Source organism: Oncorhynchus gorbuscha, linkage group LG10, assembly GCF_021184085.1.
Source record: "Oncorhynchus gorbuscha isolate QuinsamMale2020 ecotype Even-year linkage group LG10, OgorEven_v1.0, whole genome shotgun sequence".
Lineage (NCBI taxonomy): Eukaryota > Metazoa > Chordata > Actinopteri > Salmoniformes > Salmonidae > Oncorhynchus > Oncorhynchus gorbuscha.
In genome coordinates this window covers 31,417,099-31,441,533 of record NC_060182.1, presented here as the reverse complement: position 1 = coordinate 31,441,533, position 24,435 = coordinate 31,417,099, and the positions used below count along the sequence as shown (strand labels likewise).

General features: G+C 40.2%; 3 protein-coding genes across 3 annotated transcripts in view; 2 read left to right on the top strand and 1 right to left on the bottom strand.

Moving 5' to 3' along the window:
- Positions 1-744: 744 nt before the first annotated feature.
- LOC124045871 (protein ILRUN-like) lies at positions 745-13,861 on the bottom strand. Its single transcript, XM_046365631.1, has 5 exons — positions 13,356-13,861; positions 4,680-4,834; positions 4,342-4,539; positions 3,748-4,067; positions 745-3,604 (listed from the first exon to the last, which is right to left on the bottom strand). The coding sequence occupies exons 1-5, from the start codon at positions 13,511-13,513 to the stop codon at positions 3,569-3,571; spliced, it is 867 nt and encodes a 288-aa protein (XP_046221587.1). The 5' UTR covers positions 13,514-13,861; the 3' UTR covers positions 745-3,568.
- A 356-nt stretch (positions 13,862-14,217) lies between these two features.
- On the top strand, positions 14,218-19,940 carry LOC124045875 (U1 small nuclear ribonucleoprotein C-like). Its single transcript, XM_046365635.1, has 6 exons — positions 14,218-14,821; positions 15,117-15,159; positions 15,328-15,436; positions 15,574-15,663; positions 15,848-15,958; positions 19,208-19,940. Exons 1-6 carry the CDS (start codon positions 14,814-14,816, stop codon positions 19,318-19,320), a joined length of 474 nt encoding a protein of 157 aa, XP_046221591.1. The 5' UTR covers positions 14,218-14,813; the 3' UTR covers positions 19,321-19,940.
- Positions 19,941-20,140: 200 nt separating this feature from the next.
- The window catches only part of LOC124045866 (UHRF1-binding protein 1-like), a 46,681-nt gene continuing 42,386 nt past the window's right edge, over positions 20,141-24,435 (top strand). Inside the window, exon 1 of the mRNA XM_046365612.1 lies at positions 20,141-20,298. Within this exon, the coding sequence (XP_046221568.1) occupies positions 20,255-20,298 (44 nt within the window). The 5' untranslated portion in view covers positions 20,141-20,254. The remainder of the gene's footprint in view (positions 20,299-24,435) is intronic.

Genomic DNA, 24,435 nt, shown 5'->3' with positions numbered 1-24,435 from the left:
TAAATTGTCCTGCTTAGAGGGGGGCAACTCTTGGGCGAGGGTCGTGTGCTACCTCCGGAGGTAGCGTTCGAGACGTGAGAAAATTTGCAGCTTTACATTAGTTTTATTGCTGTAATCTCAGAATGTTTAATACCTCTCGAGAATCTCCTTAAATCTCCTGAAACATTTTAGTCTACTGTATGTGGAGGCTATCCCCCTCTTTTTCAGTCAGAGCTTTTCATTATACCATACCTTAGACATAGGCCCATGTAGCTTTACCTTCTAATAATTACTTTTATACCCTTGTCGAACAGGATATTTATTGGCTATTCATAAGATGTTTAGTATTTTAATTGAATCATGCCAAAAATGTTGATCAATGCCACATGAGATACAATCACCCAGACTGATGGCTGGATTTCATTTATGAATGAACCCCTGTTCAATTTGGTGCAAAGTAATCAGTTATATAATATGGGAACCTGAACAATGATTTGGATTTGGAGAGCTTATTGACATTAGTAGAGGAAAAGTTAATGAAAGCAAGTTATTCATTCTTAAGTTGCTTGCTTAGTAAATGTTACAGGCATCCATTTCCACTACCTGTACATAATAAATACATATTTTTTGTGTCTTGAGTGCATGATTAAATACATCCGTTTAAAAATCTGGAGAAATCTGGAGAGAAATGTATTACTGCAGTGACTGCAAAACTAGAACGCAAGATAATGTAAAAAATAAAGACCATGGAGAAAACGGCCAGCATTTGGTTTTCAGTGATAATTTAATTATACAAAGGTTCATTCAAACATACAGAAAAAGGGCTTTCAATTCTTTGCTCTGACTTTGTCTCATAAATGTGCTGCTGTAGAACTCTAGCACCAAGTCATCCATTCACCACTCTGACCCCTGAAAACTTCAAAGAAAGAAAAATCTACCATACCAACAAAAAAAAGCAAACGTATCACTCATTACTACATACATGACATCCAATTGTAAATGAAAGATAAAAATGGGGATGTGTCCCAAATGGTATTGTACCCTATTCCCTATATAGTAAGGGAACTATAAAAGGGAATTGGGGGCGATTTGAAACGCAACCAGGGAGATTAGAGGGGAGTGTATTCATTTGTTTTTAAGACGTTTGTCATTACCATGCTTCATAAAGTTTCAAGAGCACATGCAATTGATCCAAGATATTTCCAAATGCTGTTACCTAGGCAGATCAACCATGACAAGAGGTGTGGTTCTGGACAATGATACTGCTGTGACATTTTCATAGTACACAGTCATCCCTGGGGCGTAAAATGAGTGTGCTGTTGTTTGTTGTCCTACTCCCCCCTATGTAAAGTGAATATTTGAAAAAGGTAATCTCGGTAGCCAGGTTGTCAAAGTCTTCACTAGTTGCAGATGGAAATATAACAAATACAAGATGAAAAGTAATGTAGCCTTCCAGGCATGAAATTGAAGCATAAAGACAACTGGCCATAGTAAAAGAAGCGATAGTTAACTACTCAGTGCATAGAGATTAACCAGTTAGTGCAAGTAACTTAAAAGGTCTTGAACAGTCAAAATCATGTTTTTCATGAAATTGAATGATATTTGGATGAAACCAGATCAAGGTACGATGACCAAAGTATGAAAAATGACTGTTGCTTTTACAATGATAAAGTTTGATCATAAAGTTACTGGTCCGCTCCCCCATGTCAAACACTTGGATTCATTATTAAGAGGACATCACTAACTCTAATTTTAATACACTAATGGTAACATGATACTGTCTTCCATAATTTAAAAATAGGTACCACCTTCAAACCAACATCGGCAAAAGTGTGTTTGGAGGGGCTTAGTTTATATAGCTAGATAGCTACTCTACTGGTGCCAACATTTTACTGTAGGGTGTCAGCAAATATAATTAAAAGTCTACCCTAATCATCTGTGGAAAAGACACATGTTTCCCCATTCATCTGTGTCTGGTGTTACTGGCTAGCTAGGTCTTCACCCAGCATGGAACAAAAGAGGGGGAAGGGTCATTTAAAACGCCAACACAGTTGTCAAGCCAACACATCCGTCATTGCTGCTGTGAACCCCATCACAAGAGACATGCCAAAACAAATATCATTGATGCAATTTCAATGTGGTTCGATTTGCTTTATGTATCACCAAGTTAGCTTGAGATAATTGTATTGCAAAGCCGATCACTGCATCCAAGTCGCTTGACATAGGCATTGGGAAGAGCTGTCAGTCAAGGCTAGTTGTCGGTCATGAATAAAAAGCACCCTGCCCACTCAGCCTGTCTTTTCAAACTTCCTGGTAGTTAGCCATGAGAGAAAAAGTACTTTTCAGAATAACTGCTCAGAACCCTTCACACATTCTTCACATAGACTTTTGAGGGAGTAATGAATTGACTGCTGGTACAAACAAATACTTTAACAAACGAGTTGTTTAACATTTTAATGTCTGAGCAAGAGGAGACTAATTGTGAATTCAGAATTTTCTCTCAACAGTTTATTCCAAAGCCCAGGATCATTAGCAAAACATTAATCAAGCTGTGCCTTTGTCAAAGCAAATAAAGATCTTTGGGCAAAATAAGCAAAGATGCTTCAAAACAACATAGCTCTACATTCTGCAAATACATTCAACTCAAGACAATAAAAGCCAGAAACGTCATGGCTTTGCAACGTGGACTTTTGCAATCTTACAGAACAAATGAAAACAAATTGAACCTACAGGGTGCTGATACAAATCTACTTTCCATGTATTGACCCTGATATAGAGGATCCTTTGAGTAAATGTTAGTTAATGTTTTTTGTGTTTTGTTTTTACAGGACTGGGCAACTCCAATTTTGATAAAGAACTCCCTCTAGTGGATAGATATACTGTAGCTCAACTTTCAGAGTAACATAATCAAAGTGAAGCTACAGCAAATAGTGAACAGGAAATGCATGTGAATGAGCTGTTCTTCATTTGATGTTACCAGAAAACATCAACAACAATACATGCATATCAGGCTGCTGAATTTGTGGAATTACTCTCCTGTCCCTGAAAAGTATACACTGTGAAATTAGGATAAAAAAGTAAGAAGAGAACAGATTATATATTTTTAAGTCAGTTTAGGAACTAGAGGATCAGTACGCAAAATAAATGGCTTTTCCTCCCTAATCTGTCTCTTTCAGGTTGCACAACACACGCAAACACACACATCCACGCAAACAGACACACACTACTCCTTTCATCACGGTAGTCTCAACTGCATTCAGACACGACAACTAAAATCAAAAAATAAAGATCAGAAAAAAAAACTTCTCATCGCTTTTAAAAAGATTTGTAGCACTCTCATTTTTAACTTAGCATTCACACATGCATACACTGGATGTGGGATGTTGTTGGTTGAGTCGTTTGCTGGGACAGAACAGAGCAGCTATGTCTTCTGGTTTCTGTTTGTTTTGTGGTAAAGTGGAGGTGGGACTTTGCATAAGTGTTTATATGAATCTCAGGATACTCCACCAGCCACAGGTAATCCTCCCTCATTAGTTGATGTGAATCCAGGAACACAGTGCTGCCTGGCTGTGACGATGTTTCCCATGTCTTAGGACTGCCCAAAAGGATAGGGTCCGTGAATACCCTGTGGGGGAAAATAAAGAAACATCTTGTGGATATAGAAAAATATTAATAAATACAAAGTTTTGGTTATACTGATGAACTATAGTATATTAAACATTGAAGTGTATCCCTAAGAAGTTTATTGTTGCTCCATATAGGCCTTACCTGGCTATAAGTCACTACTGATAAGTTGCTTTGGAGACCGTTTGTTGCTATATTCACAGAGTTTTGTGACAGTCCATTTTGCTCTTGCTGCATTTGGTCCGGACCACCCTCCCAGGTGTCCGCGGGGTCCTTGAGACCGCTGTCGTCACGGTGACTGTTTTCGTTGCCACCGGCGTGTTTCTGTGGAGAGGCGAAGGGGTTGTAGTCTCCCTCCACGTTGCGGGCAGGCTGGGTGTTAAACTCAGCCTGGAAGGAAGACAGCTGCTGCGTCACACCCAGGAGGCCTCCCACCTCCACGCTGAGGATCACCCAGATCATATCTACAGTGGGGAGAGAAGAATGTTAACACTCCACCGGGGGAAAGGTTTTAGAAAACTACACCTAGTAGAAGCATTAGACCTTCAATGTATTCAAGTGATGAAAGCATTGCCTTTGGTGGATTCAACCTTAGACTGCGGTAACACGTTACATCAAGGTATACTTTCTAGAGGATGTGAAAAAGGTTTGAGTGGTTTAAACAAATACATTTATAGGTGGTTTATTAAATCGGTGCTAAACAGTTATAACAGTTGACTGCTAAATAAAGTTTCTCACCCCCATAGAAGAGTCCTGTGGCTGTGCTCATCCTCCACTGGCCCTGGTACATGCCAGGAGCCGCTGGGCTACGCATCTGCACACTGACATCAGCCATCTCCTGGGGGTCTAATGAGCGCACCATCACCATGTTCACATGACCAAATTGGTCCCCTCCAACATACTTCAGACATACCCCGGGGGGCCATGACTCTGCTCCTGTGAGAGACAAACAAACAAATTACACATGATGAAATTGATAAACCATTACCTCAATTGCCAGCCGCAGTAACGATCAGTAGCTTGTTAGGTTGTGATTTTAGTCACAGCGCCTAAAGGGTCTTTTCACTTCAACCAACCTGTGTTCTGTATCCTCCACGTCTTAGTGAAGGGCGTGTCAGGGGGAACAGACTCCCCCTCACCGATCGTCACATCCCCAACAAAAGACATGCATGGTGCATTGATGTTGGGGCTTTCAAAGTCATAGTAGGCTCCGATGGCTGCTTGTAAGTTCCTATGAGAGACGTAAAAATGGGGGAAAGAAATGGATATCAGTTAGTAGAACACAACTATCCCTGTTTTGGTGCAAAGGGTGGAGGTTGAAAAGAGGGGGAAATCAAGCAAATATATCATATTTAAAATAAAGGAAGGCTTGTTTGAAGAAAACTTAACCCGTTACACACATACCCCTATACGGGTTGAAAGTGGCAGATTTGGGAATATAAGTGCCTGAATTCAGCCTGGTCCCAGAGACTAGACGTAACATAGTAAACCCGGTAGACTAAAAGTATACTGGACAAAAATATAAAACACAACAATTTCAACGATTTTACTGAGTTACAGTTCAAATAAGGAAATCAGTCAATTGAAACAAATTCATTAGGCCCTAATCTATGGATTTCACATGACTGGGAATACAGATATGTATCTGTTGGTCACAGATTTTTTTTAAACACAAAAAAAAGAGGGGCGTGGATCTGAAAAACAGTTTGTATTTGGTGTGACCACCATTTGCCTCATGCAGCGAGACACATTTCCTTCACAGAGTTGATTAGGCTGTTGATTGTGGCTTGTGGAATGTTGTCCCACTCCTCCTCAATGGCTAGAAGGCCAACATCCCGGAGTCGCCTCTTCACTGTTGATGTCGAGACTGGTGTTTTGCGGGTACTATATAATGAAGCTACCAGTTGAGTACTTTTGAGGAGTCCGTTTCTCAAACTAGACTCCCTAATGTACTTGTCCTCTTGCTCAGTTGTGCACCGGGGCCTCCCACTCCTTTTTCTATTCTGGTTTGAGACAGTTTGCGCTGTTCTGTGAAGGGAGTAGTACACAGCGTTGTATGAGATCTTCAGTTTCTTGGCAATTTCTCGCATGGAATAGCCTTCATTTCTCAGAACAAGAATAGACTGACGAGTTTCAGAAGAAAGTTCTTTGTTTCTGTCCATTTTGAGCCTGTAATCGAACCCACAAATGTCGATGCTCCAGATACTCAACAAGTCAAAAGGCCAGTTTTATCGCTTCTTTAAAACCAGAACAACAGTTTTCAGCTGTGCTAATTGCAAAAGGGTTTTCTAATGACCAATTAGCCTTTTATATATGCGTATATATGTATGTATATGTTTTTGCTTTGTCATTATAGGGTATTGTGTGTAAATTGATGAAAATATATATATACACACACACACATATATATATATATATACATATACACACACACATACATACATATATACACACACATACATACATACATACACACACACACACATATATACACACACACACACACACACACATACACACACACATACACACACACACACACACACACACACACACACATACACACACACACACACACACACACACACACACACACACACACACACACACACACACACACACACACACACACACACACACACACACACACACACACACACACACACACACACACACACACACACACACACACACACACAGAGAGAGAGAGATTTTTTAAAATATAATTTCTTCGCTTCAGGCCCCCCTCATGCTCAAGGCAAAAAACATATGTCTGTTTAAGCAAGGGATATTGGCCTTTTTCATCAATTTACACACAATACCCTATAATGACAAAGCAAAAACATATACATACATATATACACATATATATATGTCAATATATATATGTAAGTCAATGTATTGGAGGGGCCATCACAAATCCCTGATCTTAATCCCATAGAACATTTTTGGCTAGAACTGAAAAAGTGTGCATGAGAAAGGAGGCCTACAAACCTGACTCAGTTACACCAGCTCTGTCAGGGGGAATGAGCCAAAATCCCCCCAACTTATTGTGGGAAGCTTGTGGAAGGCTACCCGAAAGATTTTGACCCAAGTTAAACAATTTAAAAGGAAATTAATATGTAAATATGCTTTTCTTGTTTTAGTTCCTAAAACGGCACAGCTAAGAGAGCTAAAAAAGAAAAGAACCTCATAGTTGAATACTCTTTGATTCACAAGTGCATTGAAATTACTCAGGAACTGTGCACACTTTGGGAGAGGTGTGTGGCCATTTGGACACCAGTTAGTCCTCTCACTCAAACCTTTGTAATTTTTTTGTCTTGCGTTGCACAGTTTTGTTTTTGCGTCTTTTACAGTCGGTTTTGTACACCAGCTTCAAACAGCTGAAAATACAACATTTTTGGTTATTGAAAATATATATTTCACAGCGGTTAAGATGGCACAATGATTCTCTACACATTGCTTGTTTTGTCATATAAACTGAAATTAGTCAAACTATCCATATTTTTGCAACTATGAAATGGCAGAACGATTTCTGCATATTGCAACTTTAATCTACAGACTAAACCCTGTCTTAAATTTTAATAAGACCCCTTGAAGTACATAAAAAAATATTTGATGAAAAACGTAAAATTTGGCCTACTGCTATTAGCCCATACAAACACATTGAATAGTAAATTCACAACATTTAACAGATGTCCCCCCCCCCCCAAAAAAAAAAAAATTCTAAAAAGGAAGTTTATCTGAAAGATAAGAAAGATCAGCTTTGAATGTATTATTATTATTATTTCTACATGTATTTAATATTGGCACTAAAAACACTCTTCATATATACACTTTCATTCATTTTTTAAAACTGGTACCGGGGGGACTTCAGACGACTTTTGTGATGCCTATGGGCGTCCTAGAGCAAAACATGTACAGTACTAGTCAAAAATGTGGACACACCTACTCATTCCAGGGTTTCTCTTTATTTTGACTATTTTCTACCTTAACAGTGAAGACATCAAAACTATTAAATAACACATGGAATCATGTAGTGACCAAATATTAAGTGTTAAACATCAAAATATATTTAATATTTGAGATTCTTCAAAGTAGCCACTCTTTACCTTGATGACAGCTATGCACACTCTTGGCATTCTCACAATCAGCTTCACCTGGAATGCTTTTCCAACAGTCTTGAAGGAGTTCCCACATATGCTGAGCACTTGTTGGCTGCTTTTCTTTTTCCATGGTTCACGATGGGAACCACACATGCGGTGATCATCCGTTCACCTACTCTGCGTCTCACAAAGACACGGCAGTTGGAACAAAAAATCTCACATTTGGAATCATCAAAACAAAAAGGGCAGATTTCCACCGGTCCAATGTCCATTGCTCGTGTTTCTTGGCACAAGGAAGTCTCTTGTTCTTATTGGTGTCCTTTAGTAGTGGTTTCTTAAACTGCAATTTGACCATGAAGGAAGGCCTGATTCACGCAGTCTCCCCTGAACAGTTGATTTTGAGATGTGTCTGTTACTTGAACTCTATGAAGCATTTATTTGGGCTGCAATCTGACGTGCAATTAACTCTAATGAATTTGTCCTCTGCAGCAGAGGTAACTCTGGATCTTTCTTTTCTTTGGCGGTCCTCACGAGAGTCAGTTTCATCATAGCGCTTGATGGTTTTGGCGACTGCACTTGAAGAAACTTTCAAAGTTCTTGACATTTTCCAGATTGACTGACCATGTCTAAAAGTAAAGTATTTTACCATATAGGGCTATCTTCTGTATGCCACCTCAACTGATTGTCTCAAATGCATTAAGAAATTCCACAAATGAACTTTTAAGAAGGCACACCTGTTAATTGAAATGCATTCCAGGTGACTACCTCATGAAGCTGTTTCAGAGAATGCCAAGAGTGTGCAATGCTGTCATCAAGGCAAAAAGGTTACTACTTTGAAGAATCTAAGACATATTTTGATTTGTTTAACACTTTCTTTGGTTACTACATGATTCCATGTGTTATTTAATAGTTTTGATTGTAGAATAAAAGTGAAGACATCAATGTAGAAAATATAAAAATAAAGAAAAACCCTTGAATGAGTAGGTGTCCAAACTTTTGACTGGTACTGTACGTGTTTGTGAGAGTCTCGCCTTTGCACAGAGGTGTATTAGTGTGTAGCCCAAACTGTTCGGACACTACAGACAGATGCTTGGGACTCTACAATGGAGCCAAGCCAAGCCCACTGTACAGTGGAGCCAAGCCCACTGTAGAGCAAAACTGAGAACACCATCGTGTTAGTGAGAGTCAAATCAAATGTATTTATATAGCCCTGCTTACATCAGCTGATATATCAAAGTGCTGTACAGAAACCCAGCCTAAAGCAATGCAGGTGCAGAAGGACGGTGGATAGGAAATACTCCCTAGAAAGGCCCAAACCTAGGAAGAAACCTAGAGAGGAACCAGGCTATAAGGGGTAGCCAGTCCTCTTCTGGCTGTGCCGGGTGGAGATTATAACAGAACATGCCAAGATGTTCAAATGCTCATAAATGACCAGCATGGTCAAATAATAATTTATTTGATTAATTTTTTATTTAATTTTACCTTTATTTAACTAGGCAAGTCAGTTAAGAACAAATTCTTATTTTCAATGACGGCCTAGGAACAGTGGGTTAACTGCCTGGTCAGGGGCAGAACGGCAGATTTGTACCTTGTCAGCTCGGGGGTTTGAACTTACAACCTTCCGGTTACTAGTCCAACTACCTACTACTAGTCCAACTCTCTAACCACTAGGCTACCCTGCCGCCCCAATAATAATCACAGTAGTTGTTGAGGGTGCAACAAGTCAGCACCTCAGGAGTAAATGTCAGTTGGCTTTTCATAGCCGATCATTGAGAGTATCTCTACTGCTCCTGCAGTCTCTAGAGAGTTGAAAACAGTAGGTCTGGGACAGGTAGCACGTCCGGTGAACAGGTCAGGGTTCCATAGTCACAGGCAGAACAGTTGAAACAGTCATCTTTCCATAGAGAGGTTTTTCTAGGCCAAACCATTCGGACGCTACAGACGATTTAGTGAGAAGACTGATTTCCGGGATGTCTCATGGTCTGACAAACACCACTCTAGCTGTCACCTTTCACCGCAGATGCGCAGACGATCATTGAGAGTATCTCTACTGAGACACATCCAATGCAAAAAACGATATATCTAGTTTAAACTGATGGATTTTTAAATGGGGACTGTTTTATTATGCAGGGGCATGGACATCGACTATAGGGGGGTTTTAAAGGACCAATCTTGAGGAACTGGCCAAAAACAGAGTGCGTGGAGATGATTTATGAATAACCTATGCTCCTCATGGAATAAAATGGTTTAAGTCAAGTCAGTAAGTCAAAGGTGCAATCTTGTGCCTTTAATTTAAAATTTCCACTGCCGTGGTAACTTGTATTTCTTCTTGGATCCCTCCCCCTGACACACTCTGATAAGGACAGGGAGCCAAGCCCACTGAAGCCAAGTCCACTGATCCACCACCCCTAAAGGCTTTTACTAACTAACAAGCTGGTCAACAGGAATTACATTCTCTGAGAAGGTTTTTTAGTCCCTTTCAAAATGTTCCTTGCTCATACAATTTGGCCAGATGTATTTTAGTGGACATTGACCTTTAGAATTATGCATGTTCCTCAGAGCAACACTACAGAAATGCTGCAAGCTGAATGTACAGCAATATAACTACTGTCATATGTGAGTGCAGCAGTTCCACATTTTAGACAGTGCAAATACATAGTCTCACGTGATTGCAAATCAAGGCCTTCGAATGCCCATTTGCCACGATGCAGTAGTATGTTGTTAGTTAACTAGCCATAGTCAATAGCGACGCAAAACTGTACAAATGTAATAGTCAATGAATGGGGTTATAACGTTCACAACCATGGAAGATAAACTGTCCAGTAACATTATTAAGGACGAACGACTGCGAAATATGATGCGTTTTGTGTAAATAGTTGCATTAATAAACAAATTGTGAAACGTTTCCACGGCAGAACACTGCTGTGTGAGGGCAAACCTTCCACCTGCAACATTGCTGCATGTGAAACTTGAACTGCACAGCATGCTGACTGCAGCACGTGCCCATGATCTAAAGGAGGATCTTGGAACCATAGAGATCCTATTCAAGTACTATGTCATAACCCCTCAAAGTTCCAGAATGGTATGAAAATGGAAGCCATTGTGGTGGTCAGGGAGAAATCCAAACCAGTCTAATTGGAATGAATGGCAGTAGAGGCATTGGAGATGCATTTCCTGCTTTACTTACGCAGGAAAATAAAGGCATGTGATAGAGTGTGTGCAATATAATTATTGTCACCCTAAAATAATTGTATAAACTATTTATAGGTCTAACTTTGACATCTAAAATATATGTAGATAGACCATAAATGGAGTAATCCTTAAGGTCCAAGGAAGATATATATTATTTTCAAAGGTAGACTGGCTCTGGCAGAAAACACTCAAATCTAAATGTGAAACGATTCTCAATTGTGATACGGTTCAAGAAACAAAACCCCATACTTTCATATCACATAAATATAATTTCACAAATGCTAAATATACACTTACAGTTCACGGTCGTAACCGGCTTTATCACAGTTGCAACCAACATTATTTTTCAGGAAAACAGGTTTCTAGTGGCCTTCTGTTACACACAGGTGTTCGGAGCATGCTAGATAATTAGTCATCACAGGTGGTCCCTCTGTCTTCCGTAAACATGCGCTGTAACATGGGGATATGGCCATGTGGGAACACTAACTCTATAAAGTGGTGTATCAATTTAAACTTTTGAAAATTATTTATTGCTGATATGAAAGGTCCTTATGCTTCCAAATGATCAGAACAAGCCGCGGCTCTTAACAAAACTCCTCTGTACAGAAGACGTCTTCATCCAATGACTCCTCTAGTGTCTAAGCCTGGGGGAGGGTTCCACTTAACTAACATATGGAATTGTTTTAAGATGGCGACACCAAAGATCATTTTGCTATTTGATTTTGACACCTTAGGTATAAAAAAATAAAACATTTATGAAATACTGAATTTGGCCTTATTGCTATTAGCCCATAGAAATGCATTGAACAACAGATTAATACGTGGAAAAATAGCTAGTCCCAAGAAATATTAAAAAAGGAAGTTGTCTGTCCTTTATCTGAAAGATAAGAAAGACCAGGAAACTACTTTAAAAAATGTATACATATTTAACCCGCTTTTTTTAGGCACTAAACTACCATATATACTTCCATTATTTTTCTTGTATAGGGCTATCTTCAGGCGAGTCTTGTGGGTGTCTTTGAGCAACCGACATGAACGTCTTCATGAAAACTCCTTTCCATAGATGGGTCATAATAGTTTGTAGGCTAAACTATTATGTTGTGTTATCATATTTTGCCTACTCCAATGTTTGTAGAATGCATAGTGGCATTTGAAAAAGGGAATCCGGAGACACTACTGGGCACAAGGGACATTTAAATGTAGTTGTAGATGCATGATACATTTGGAATTCCATGATCAGAACTCTATAATTAGAATACTAAAGCTGCATGAACTGTCAAGTCTAGACACAGCCTTAAATCAACAATATGTAACTTTTTGGGCAACTACCAAATTCACATAAAAAAGTGGGTTATAGATCTGTCATTCTCATTGAAAGCAAGTCCAAGAAGCGGAAGATCTGTTCCATGTACGCTATTTCTATGCCACCCATTCTTAAGTTTAGTTTTTGGGGGTATTTTACTTTTGGCTATGAGCACCAGTTTCAAACAGCTGAATTGAAAAAAAAAAATGTTGGTTATGAAAAAATATTTCACAGCGGTTTAAATGATACAATGATTCTCTACATAGTGACTGGTTCTTTTGTTACATATACTGAAATTTGGCTAACTATTAGCATTTTAGCAACCAGGAAATGGCAGAGCAATTTCTGCATATTACACCTTTAAACTGGCTGGCTAACAAACATGCTGTGCATATAACAATAAGATAGTGTAAAACAATGAATTTTATCACAGCACTGGCAGACCATGGCTGATCTATACTCTCCCTAACCACCTGATCTTTTATACTGTCATAATAACAAATCATGCATTGAACCTTATTGTGACCTAGGTCATAATAACAATGATGTTCCTTCTAGTACTCTAATTCTATGCTTGGAACCTTGTTGGGACCCAGGCCGTGGTCTTGTGATGCCTGGACACTTTCATGTGGAAATAAATGTATTGCTGAAAAAGAAAATCAGAGTGGACAAACAAGCCTCATTGGTTGTATTTGCCTAGCTAGATATGATGACTACTCTTGCTAAAGATGCGTTAATTCAACGTTACCTCAATACCCTCTCCAGACATTATAATTAGTCTGACGGTAACATAGCTGTACAAAATAAAGATATGCAATTTACACGTTCCACAATAACGTTATAGAATGATCGTTAATAGACCCACACCTGTCAATGATTTTTCATTGAAGGAAGGACTATCCTGGCTGTAGCTAATTAGCCAGTTAGCTAGCTAGCAATCCAAATGACAATCCGATTAATTACATTTTACATCTAAGAATAGACGCAAAAAATAATATTTTTTGCTCGTTGAATTGTAAATAAAAAAGAAAATCACAAACAAATTGTTGGCTGACTATCCGTCATACAGCTAACTAACTAGCTCAATCCTCTACCTAGCTATCTAAGTTAGCATTAGCAAACACAGAGAGGCCACAAGTCCCCGAGCTCACCAATTGGTCATGTCCAGGAAGAAGGCGCATCCAGCGGGGTTCAGTTGAAACCCAAGCAGTCTCTGAAACTCGGCTATGAGGATGTCTTTATCAGTGGTGCCCATGCAGCTGAATTTCTGCATAAGCTCCGGGTCCAGATCCAATTCCATGCCCTCCATTGCGGATTTCCCTGACAAGGGACAGGGTACCTTTCCTAATTTAGTCCGAGGCCTCAACCTGTCATAAAAAAACTAAACAACAACCCAAATGCGCATGACAGTGACAAATCTACGACTGATGCCGCGTTCAAACCAACAGGGAACTCGGAAATCTCCGAGGTCAGTGAGTTCAAAACAACCGGGAACTCGGGGAAAAAACGAGCTCCTACTGGGATTTTTGTTTATTTAAAACGGTCATCAAACTCGGAATTCCACATCGGGGACTTGGGCCTCTTTCTATCGCTCAGACTTTCCGACCTGAAGATCACTGATGTCATGTTTTGACCTCGTATTTTGCCGAATTCCTAATTGCTTTGAACGCGGCATAATGGTGCGTTCAAGACAACTGAGAATTCCGAACAAACAAGACTTCAAATCATGACGTCAGTGATTTTCACGTCGGAAAGTCGAAACTCTACGAAGGTTCCCGAGTTGGAATTCTCCGAGTTGGAATTCTCCGAGTTGGAATTCTCCGAGTTGGAATTCTCCGAGTTGGAATTTTCCGAGTTGGAATTTTCCGAGTTGGAATTTTCCGAGTTGGAATTCCGAGTTGGATGACCGTTCAAAATATGTTTCCCAGTTGGAGCTCGTTTTTCCCCCCAGAGATCCCAGTTACCGTGAACGAATTGCATTTGGAAGTCGGATATTTCCGAGTTTCCAGTTGTTTTGATCGCAGCATACGTCAACCCATGGCCAATTCACGAGGGTCGATGTAGCGACATAATCTGCCAACTCGGAGGTCACACCTAAAACGGTCAACTATTTGTTTTAGTTTTCGCAATAGATCAATTAATCTGTAATTAAGCTGCAACCATCAAACAACAGGTGGTGAACACAACAGATAAACGCTATATTTTGTCATCGAGTCCGCGCTGCGCCAGCTCAGGCCGACCCTCTTGAACTAAACCACGGTTGGCGTTTCAGGTCGCCTACATTGCAGACGTGTTGCGCATTATCATATCTCAGAATAACTTTTTGCACTACAAAATGATTTCTTATGAATGCATACAGTACTCACAATGTAATGCCAAATGGTCAATTCAGAAATGTGTCATACAATTTATAAGACATTGATTCTCAGATTCTGTACCCGAATTTGTATTATCTGCAATACCGATAGTGGAGGGAGGTGGCGCTGCAGTTATTATGCGGACCCTAACGAGGACGCGTCTCCTCTCATCTTAAAGCAGTCGTTGTTTACTTAGACTTCCGGTAAAGGGAAAGGGGTTTTCAACGTTTGGTGTAAGCTAGGCTGATCGAAATGCCGAAGTAAGTGTTTTATCTTGTGTCTCTCAGTTGCATATTTAATCTATTTTGAAGATATTTTACCTTAATGAACACTGGACATGTATATCTAATGGAAGTTAGTTAGCTAATTCAATCGGCTTCAGCCAGAGCTTCAACCCTATTGGCTGTGAAGGAAGTGTAGCATCATTCATAGCGTTCCTGGTTTGCTCCCTGATCTTACATTGATTTGGTTTTATTATGACAGCTGAAGTATATACTCTGGTTTTGCCTACACTGATCAAGTTGATCTAGTGCTCAATGTCTGTTTATCCATCAGGTTTTATTGTGACTACTGTGACACTTACCTAACTCATGACTCGGTAAGTCTGCACAACATTGGTAGTAGAAGTGTTTACTGATTGCATGTGGTTGATTCTGTCTTGAAGCCGCATATGATGAGTTTCTTCTCTAGCCTTACTGTATATTCAGATTGTTGCAAGGTCAACATTGTGTCCAGTGTACATTGATGACTGTAATGTGTTTGGTAGCCCTCTGTGAGGAAAACACACTGCAGTGGCCGCAAACACAAAGAAAATGTAAAAGACTATTACCAGAAATGGATGGAAGAACAAGCACAGAGCCTCATTGACAAAACAAGTGAGTAACACAAGAAAAATACATACTTTGACCTGTCTTTGTTACCTTGACGTGTTTCGGCCACGATAACCATCCTAGGTGAAAAGGGGCCGGAGGGCTAATATGTCAGGTGTTCTAACACATTTTGTTTCTCTTAGCTGCTGCCTTCCAACAAGGGAAGATGCCCCCAACACCATTCCCAGGAGCCCCACCTCCAGGGGGTGCCATGATCCCTCCACCAAACCTCCGTAAGTGCACAAGTGCCATGTAACTTTTCTGCGAAAAGCACATCCAGGCTCGACCAAATTCCTCAGTTGGAGAGTAAATCTTACCACTCGTTTACAAAAATGACATAATATACAAATATTTTTGCTACTAATAAAGGTCTGAGTTACCTAGTAGTGGTTGTTGTTAATGATGTTTTACGAATAGATGGCCCACCACGTCCAGGGATGCTACCAACACCGCAGATGGGTGGTCCTCCAATGATGCCCATGATGGGTGGAATGGGACCACCCCCACCTGGAATGATGGGTGGTCCAGGTAGGATAACCTCAAACTGTTATTTCTGTAATGTACAGTGCATTCAGAAAGTAGTCAGACCCCTTGACTTTTTCCAACATTTTGTTATGTTACAGCCTTATTATAAAATCTATTAAATAAAACATTTTTCTCAGCAATCTACACACAATACCTCATAATGGCGAAGCTAAAATGGAAATATCACATTTGCATAAGTATTCAGACCCTTTACTCAGTACTTTGTTGAAGCAACTTCGGCAGCGATTACAGCCTCGAGTCTTATTGGGTATGACGCTACAAGCTTGGCACACCTGTATTCTTCTCTTCAGATCCTTTCAAGCTCTGCCAGGTTGGATGGCGAGCATCGCGGCACAGCTATTTTCAGGTCTCTCCAGAGATGTTACATCGGGTTTTAGTCCTGGCTCTGGCTGGGCCACTTGAGGACATTGAGACTTGTCCCGAAGCCACTCCTGCATTGTCTTCGCTGTCTGCTTAGGGTCGTTGTCTTGTTGGAAGGTGAACATTTGCCCCAGTCTGAGATCCTGAGCACTCTGGAGCAGGTTTTCATCAAGGATCTCTCTGTATTTTGCTCCGTTCATTTTTGCCTCAAACCTGACTACTCTCCCAGTCCCTGCCTCTGATAAACATCCCCACAGCATGCTTCACCCTACGGTGAAGGAATGGCTTCCATCTGGCAACTTTACCATAAAGGCCTGATTGGTGGAGTGCTGCAGAGATGGTGGTCTTTCTTGAAGGTTCTCCCATCTCCACAGAGAAACTCTGGAGCTCTGTCAGTGACCATCGGGTTCTTTGTCACCTCACTGACCAAAGCCCGTCTCCCCCAATTGCTCAATTTGGTAGGGCGGCCAGCTCTAGGAGAAGTCTTGGTGGTTCCAAACTGCTTCCATTTAAGAATGATGGAGGCCACTGTGTTCTTTGGGACCTTCAATGCTGCAGAAATGTTTTGGTACCCTTCCCCAGATCTGTGCAATCCTGTCTCATGGCTTGGGTTTTTTTCTCTGACGTGCTGTCAACTGTGGGACCTTCTATACAGTACCAGTCAAAAGTTAGGAGACACCTACTCATTCAAGGGTTTTTCTTTATTTTTACTATTTTCTACATTGTAGAATAATAGTGAAGACATAAAAACTATGAAATAAAACATGGAATCATGTAGTAACCAAAAAAAGTGTTAATCATATCAAAATACATTTTACATATGAGATTCTTCAAAGTAGCCACCCTTTGCCTTGATGACAGCTTCGCACATTCTTGGCATTCTCTGAACCAGCTTCATGAGGTAGTCACCTGGAATGCATTTCAATTAACAGGTGTGCCTGGTTAATTTGTGGAATTTCTTTCCTTAATACATTTGAGCCAAATCAGTTGTTGTGACAAGGTAGGGGTGGTATACAGAAGATAGCCCTATTTGGTAAAAGACCAAGTCCATATTATGGAAAGAACAGCTGAAATAAGCAAAGAGAAATGACAGTCATCATTACTTTAAGACATGAAGGTCAGTCAATGCAGAAAATGTCAAGAACTTTGAAAGTTTCTAAAAGTGCAGTCGCAAAAACCATCAAGCGCTATGAAGAAGCTGCCTCTCATGACGACCGCCACAGGAAAGGAAGACCCAGAGTTAGCTCTGCTGTATAGGATACTTCATTAGGTTGGTAACTCTCAAATTGCAGCCCAAATAAATGCTTCCGAGTTCAAGTAACAGACACATCTCAAAATCGACTGTTCAGAGGAGACTGCGTGAATCAGGCCTTCCTTCATGGTCAAATTGCTGCAAGGAAACCACTACTAAAGGACACCAATAAGAAGAGACTTGCTTGGGCCAAGAAACACAAGCAATGGACATTAGACCGGTGGAAATTTGTCCTTTTGGTCTGAGTCCAAATGTGAGATTTTTGGTTCCAACCGCCGTGTCTTTGTGAGATGCAGATTAGGTGAACGGATGATCTTTGCATGTGTGGTTCCCACTGTGAAGCATGGAAGAGGTGGTGTTGGGGTGCTTTGTTGGTGATTTATTTAGAATTCAAGGCACACTGAACCAACATGGCTACCACAGCATTCTGCAGCGAAATACCATCCCATCTGGTTTGCGCTTAGTGGGACGATCTGTTTGTTTTTCAACAGCCTGGGGCTAGGCTGTGTAAGGGCTATTTGACCAAGAAGAATAGTGATGGAGTGCTGCATCAGATGACCTGGCCTCCACAATCACCAGACCTCAACCCAATTGAGATAGTTTGGGATGAGTTGGACTGCAGAGTGAAGGAAAAGCAGCCAAGAAGTGCTCAGCATGTGTGCGAACTCCTTCAAGAATGTTAGAATATAATTCCTGATGAAGCTGGTTGAGAGACTGCCAAGCGTATGCAAAGTTGCCATCAAGGCAAAGGATAGCTTCTTTGAAAAATCTAAAATAAATAAAAATATAACTTTTTGGGGGGGTTCATGATTCCATGTGTTATTTCATAGTTTTGATGTCTTTACTATTCATTTGACATTGTAGAAAATAGTAAGAATAAAGGAAAACCCTTGAATGAGTAGGTGTCCAAACTTTTGACTGGTAGTGTAGACAGATGTGTGCCTTTTCCAAATCATGTCCAATCAATGGGGCGGCAGGGTAGCCTAGTGGTTAGAGCGTTGGACTAGTAACCGAAAGGTTGCAAGTTCGAATCACCGAGCTGACAAGGTACAAATCTGTCGTTCTGCCCCTGAACAGGTAGTTAACCCACTGTTCCTGGGCCATCATTGAAAATAAGAATTTGTTCTTAACTGATTTGCCTAGTAAAATAAAGGTAAAATAAAAATTGAATTTACCACAGGTGAACTCCAAGTTGTAGAAAAATCTTAAGGATGATTAATGAAACAGGAAGCACCTGAGCACAATTTCAAGTCTCATAGCAAAGAGTCTGAATACTTATGTAAATAGGGTATTTGTTTTTTATTTTTAATACATTTGCAAACATTTCTAAAATCCTGTTTTCGCATTGTCATTATGGGGTATTGTGTGTAGAATGAGGGAAAACAATTATTTAATACATTTTAGAATAAGGCTGTAACATTACAACATTTGGGAAAAAGTCGAGGGTTCTGCATAATTTCTGAATGCACTGTACATACATAAACTCAAACAAGTGACGAATGTGCTTCGGAGTTTGCCAGTATTGAGAAAACATACCATCTAAAACCAAAATACTATCATCTGATAACAGGAATGACTCAAACCATAACCTGTAAATGCTTTCTTTCCTTCATTCTCAGGTATGCGACCTCCAATGGGTGGCCGAATGCAGATGATGCCTGGACATCACATGATGCGACCTCCCGGTCATCCAATGATGATGCGGCCAATGATGGCACGGCCAGACCGATAAACTCTCCCCTCCTCCCTCAAACACACACTGTGGGTTTGTTCCACATGATCACTAAATCTTAGGTTCTCACTTCTCCCCTAAAGTAATTTGATTAGGGAAATCTATGGTTGATTAAGTTGGTCTAAAGCATTTAATGAAGTCGCTGACAAGTGCCAAGGTCCCTTATATTTAGCCACTTGATCGTAGAAACATTGTTAATTTTATGTCAAACTACCAAGTAGATTTGAAGGTGCGTAAGAGATTCCGTGGAACTAACCTTTTGGCAAATCCCTCCCCACTCTACATCTGTCTCTAGGACTTAACTTTACATAATACTTTTGGTCATCTTGCCTTTGCTGTCCTCCCACCCATTTTCCCTGGATGGATTTCATTTTTATTATGCTACAGCTTTTATAATAATCCCCTCTGCTTATTCCAATTTTCCCTGCCCATCCTTGTTAGTTTGGTGTCTTGGCACATGCTAAAGACAAAACAGGAACATATGAGGAGGTTGTTGAATGTGTTTTTGTCATTCACATAGAGGTGTATTAAGGTCTGTTTTTAGTTGGCAGTACCATTCGGATGAAGCATTGTATCAACTGTTTTTAAAAAAAATTTTTAAAACAATTTTTATGAGCTGATGCTATTGACTGTGCATTTATTTTATGACGGTCTATTAAACGAAAATGATAACTTATTTGTCTGGTCGATAAGGTTTTCCGTCTCTTTGAACAGTTATATTTTATATATTTTGCTGTTTGTTATAAATTCAGCAGATGGCACTATAACGCAATATCTTATGGGAAAAATACAATTACACAAATTACCCATGGTGAATAAGGGTAGTTTTTCATTTCGCTGAAGATGAGGTGGAGTGGAATGTGAACAGAATATGTCTATACGCTAGCTAGCTACAAATAAATAGTTTAGCTAGGTTATTCTCACCAACACCGCAATGGCAGGAATAATCAAAAAGCAAATATTGAAACATTTGTCCAGGTAAGAAAGATTGCTAGCTTGGCTTGACTAACGTTAGCTAGCCATCTGCTTTATGGGCCAGCTTGGTGTAATACTAGGTAGGCATGTAAAACAAAAGATGTCCAGATAGAAGGATATTCATGATTTGTTACATAGCCCACTAGTTGTGTTTTGTGTTGGATAAATCCGCTGGCAATCTCTCAAGCTAGTAGTGCAACACCAAGCAAAGCTGATGCTTAGTCTCGCGTGCGAACAGACGTTTTCGCGGAATATTTTATTCATGTCAGTCACCTTACATAATGAACCAATACTGCCGACTGTAAATAAACGAATCCAGCATGTTACCATTTCTCAAGAGTGTGACTGTGTAATAGAGCATGAATGGACTGGAACCTATTATATTTAACGTTACCTTCAAGTGTTATGCTTGGACCTCATCACCGTCAGTCATGTAACAGACATGCAGACTTTTCAGGACCGGCCAGCAGTGAGTGTCTATGGACAGGACAGCAGTCATTTATAGGCACAGTATAAGCTCCTGAATGGGGCTTAAACAATTGTGTACAAAATGTTTTTTTAAAATTATTTTAGAAAAGATTACCGAGTTCCGGACCTGTAGTTACAGCCATGAGTGGAGCCACTCCGTATTGAGAACAATGAAGCTCAGGTGGCTTCAGGACTATTCATAAATTCCTGTCCCTCGTTAGAGTCAGGTTATGAGAGCAATTGCTGACTGGGTGTCATTTCAAGTCAGCGATGAACGGCCATCAGCCCTTCCTTCAGTGTAATTTGTCCTCACTTACAGTGGTTTGAATAACTTGGCGTTACACCTCACAAGGATCTCACCATGAGATCATGAGAATTAAAATCAGTTGGTGTGCCTGCCTGCTGGAGTGTAGTGCTGCTGTGCTATTTTGAGAAGATGGTCCAATTTTGGGCTTTTGTTGACAGATGAGGATGTGAATTTTACATGTTTGTGTACTCCCGTTATTTCTCTCTCTTGTACTCAAATAATAAGAAAATAGGTGTGTCTTGACCACCATTTGCCTCATGCAGCGCGACACATCTCCTTCTCATAGAGTTAATCAGGCTGTTGATTTTGGGCTGTGGAATGTTATCCCACTCTTCAATGGCTGTGTGAAGTTGCTGGATATTGGATGGAACTGGAATACACTGTCATACACGTTGATCCTGAGCATCTCAAACATGCTCAATGAGGGACATGTCTAGTGAGTATGCAGGCCATGGAAGAACTGGGACATTTTCAGCTTCCAGGAATTATGTAGGGATCCTTGACATGGGGTTGTGCAATATCATGCTGAAACATGAAGTGATAGTGGCGGATGAATGACACGACAATGGACCTCGGGATCCCATCACGGCATCTCTGCATTCAAATTGCCATCGATAAAATGCAATTGTGTTCATTGTCCATAGCTTATGCCTGCCCATACCATACCCCACTGCGCTGCTCTACCTTCTTAAAAGCATTATCAACAAGACAGGTCCTACAGGTTCTAGTTTTGTCACACCATCCAGGGAAAATGCAGCAGCTACTCTTTCTGGGGTCTGGCATAATTAAGGCAGTTATACAATTTAAAAAACATTACAATACATTCATAACATATTTCACAACACACTAATTGAAGTGTGTGTCCTCAGGCCCCTATTCCACCACATATCAACAACACAAAATCTATGTGTGTGTGTATAGTGCCTATGTTATTGTGTGTGTATGCATGTGTCTGTGCCTGTTTGTGTTGCTTCACAGTACCCGCTGTTCCATAAGGTGTATTTTTATCTGTTTTGTAATATCTGATTCTACTGCTTGCATCTGTTACCTGATGTGGAATAGAGTTCCATGTACAGTCGTGGCCAAAAGTTTTGAGAATGACACAAATATAAATGTTCACATAGTCTGCTGCCTCAGTTTGTATGATGGCAATTTGCATATACTCCAGAATGTTATGAAGAGTGATCAGATGAATTGCAATTAATTGCAAAGTCCCTCTTTGCAATGCAAATGAACTGAATCCCCCAAAAACATTTCCACTGCATTTCAGCCCTGCCACAAAAGGACCAGCTGACATCATGTCAGTGATTCTCTCATTAACACAGGTGTGAGTGTTGATGAGGAGAAGGCTGGAGATCACTCTGTCATGCTGTTTGAGTTCAAATAAAAAATCAAATTGAATTATATAGCCCTTCTTACATCAACTGATGACACAAATTGCCGTACAAAAACCCAGCCTAAAACCCCAAACAGCAAGCAATGCAGGTATAGAAGTACAGACTGAAGGCTTCAAAAGGAGGGTGGTGCTTGGAATCATTGTTCTTCCTCTGTCAACCATGGTTACCTGCAAGGAAACACGTGCCGTCATCATTGCTTTGCACAAAAAGGGCTTCACAGGCAAGGATATTGCTGCCAGTAAGATTGCACCTAAATCAACCATTTATCGCATCATCAAGAACTTCAAGGAGAGCAGTTAAATTGTTGTGAAGAAGGTTTCAGGACGCCCAAGAAAGTCCAGTAAGTGCCAGGACCGTCTCCTAAATTTGATTCAGCTGCGGGATCGGGGCTCCACCAGTACAGAGCTTGCTCAGGAATGGCAGCAGGCAGGTGTGAGTGCTAGAGGTTGACAGATTTATGATTTTTCAATGCCGATACCGATTATTGGAGGACTAAAAAAAAAAGCTGATTCCGATGAATTAAATATATATTTTATTTGTATTTTAATAATGACAATTACAACAATACTGAATTAACACTTATTTCAACTTAATATAATACATCAATAAAATCAATTTATAATAATAATAATAATATATGCCATTTAGCAGACGCTTTTATCCAAAGCGACTTACAGTCATGTGTGCATACATTCTACGTATGGGTGGTCCCGGGGATCGAACCCACTACCCTGGCGTTACAAGCACCATGCTCTACCAACTGAGCTACACAGGACAGGACCCAAATAAATAATGAAACCTGTTCAATTTGGTTTAAATAATGCAAAAACAAAGTGTTGGAGAAGAAATTAAAAGTGCAATATGTGCCATGTAAAAAAAACTAACTTTTAAGTTCCTTGCTCAGAACATGAGAACATATGAAAGCTGGTGATTCCTTTTAACAAGAGTCTTCAATATTCCAAGGTAAGAGGTCTTTGGTTGAAGTTAATATAGTATTTATTGGACTATTTCTCTCTATACCATTTTGTATTTCATATACCTTTGACTATTGGATGTTTTTATAGGCACTTTAGTATTGCCAGTGTAACAGTATAGCTTCCGTTCCTCTCCTTGCCCCTACCTGGGCTCGAACCAGGAACACATCGACAACAGCCACCCTCGAAACATCGTTACCCATCGCTCCACAAAAGTCGCGGCCCTTGCAGGGCAAGGGGAACAACTACTTCAAGGTCTCAGAGCGAGTGACGTCACCGATTGAAACGCTATCAGTGCGCACCCCGCTAACTAGCTAGCCATTTCACATCAGTTACACCAGCGTAATCTCGGGAGTTGATAGGCTTGAAGTCATAAACATCTCAATGCTTGAAGCACAGCGAAGAGCTGCTAGCAAATGTTTGAATGAATGCTTGCGAGCCTACTGCTGCCTACCACCGCTCAGTCAGACTGCTCTATCAAATTTCAGACTTAATTATAACATATACTAACACACAAATACGAGCCTTAGTTTCTGTATTTGACCATATTAATGACCTATCATTTTGAAAATAAAACGTTTATTCTTTCAATGAAATACGGAACCGTTCCGTATTTTAACTAATGGGTGGCATCCATAAGTCTAAATATTCCTGTTACATTGCACAACCTTCAATGTTATGTAATAATTACGTAACATTCTGGCAAATTCGTTTGCAACGAGCCAGGAGGCCCAAACTGTTGCATTTACCCTGACTTTGCGTGCAATGAACGCAAGAGAAGTGACACAATTTCCTGCTAACCTGGATTTCTTTTAACTAAATATGCAGGTTTAAAAATATGTACTTTTGTGTATTGAATTCAAGAAAGACATTGATGTTTATGGTAAGGTACATTCGTGCAACGATTGTGCTTTTTTTTCTCGCAAATACGCTTTTGATAAGTCATCCCCTGTTTGGCGAAGTTCGTCTTCACACAGTTCGCAACGAGCCAGGT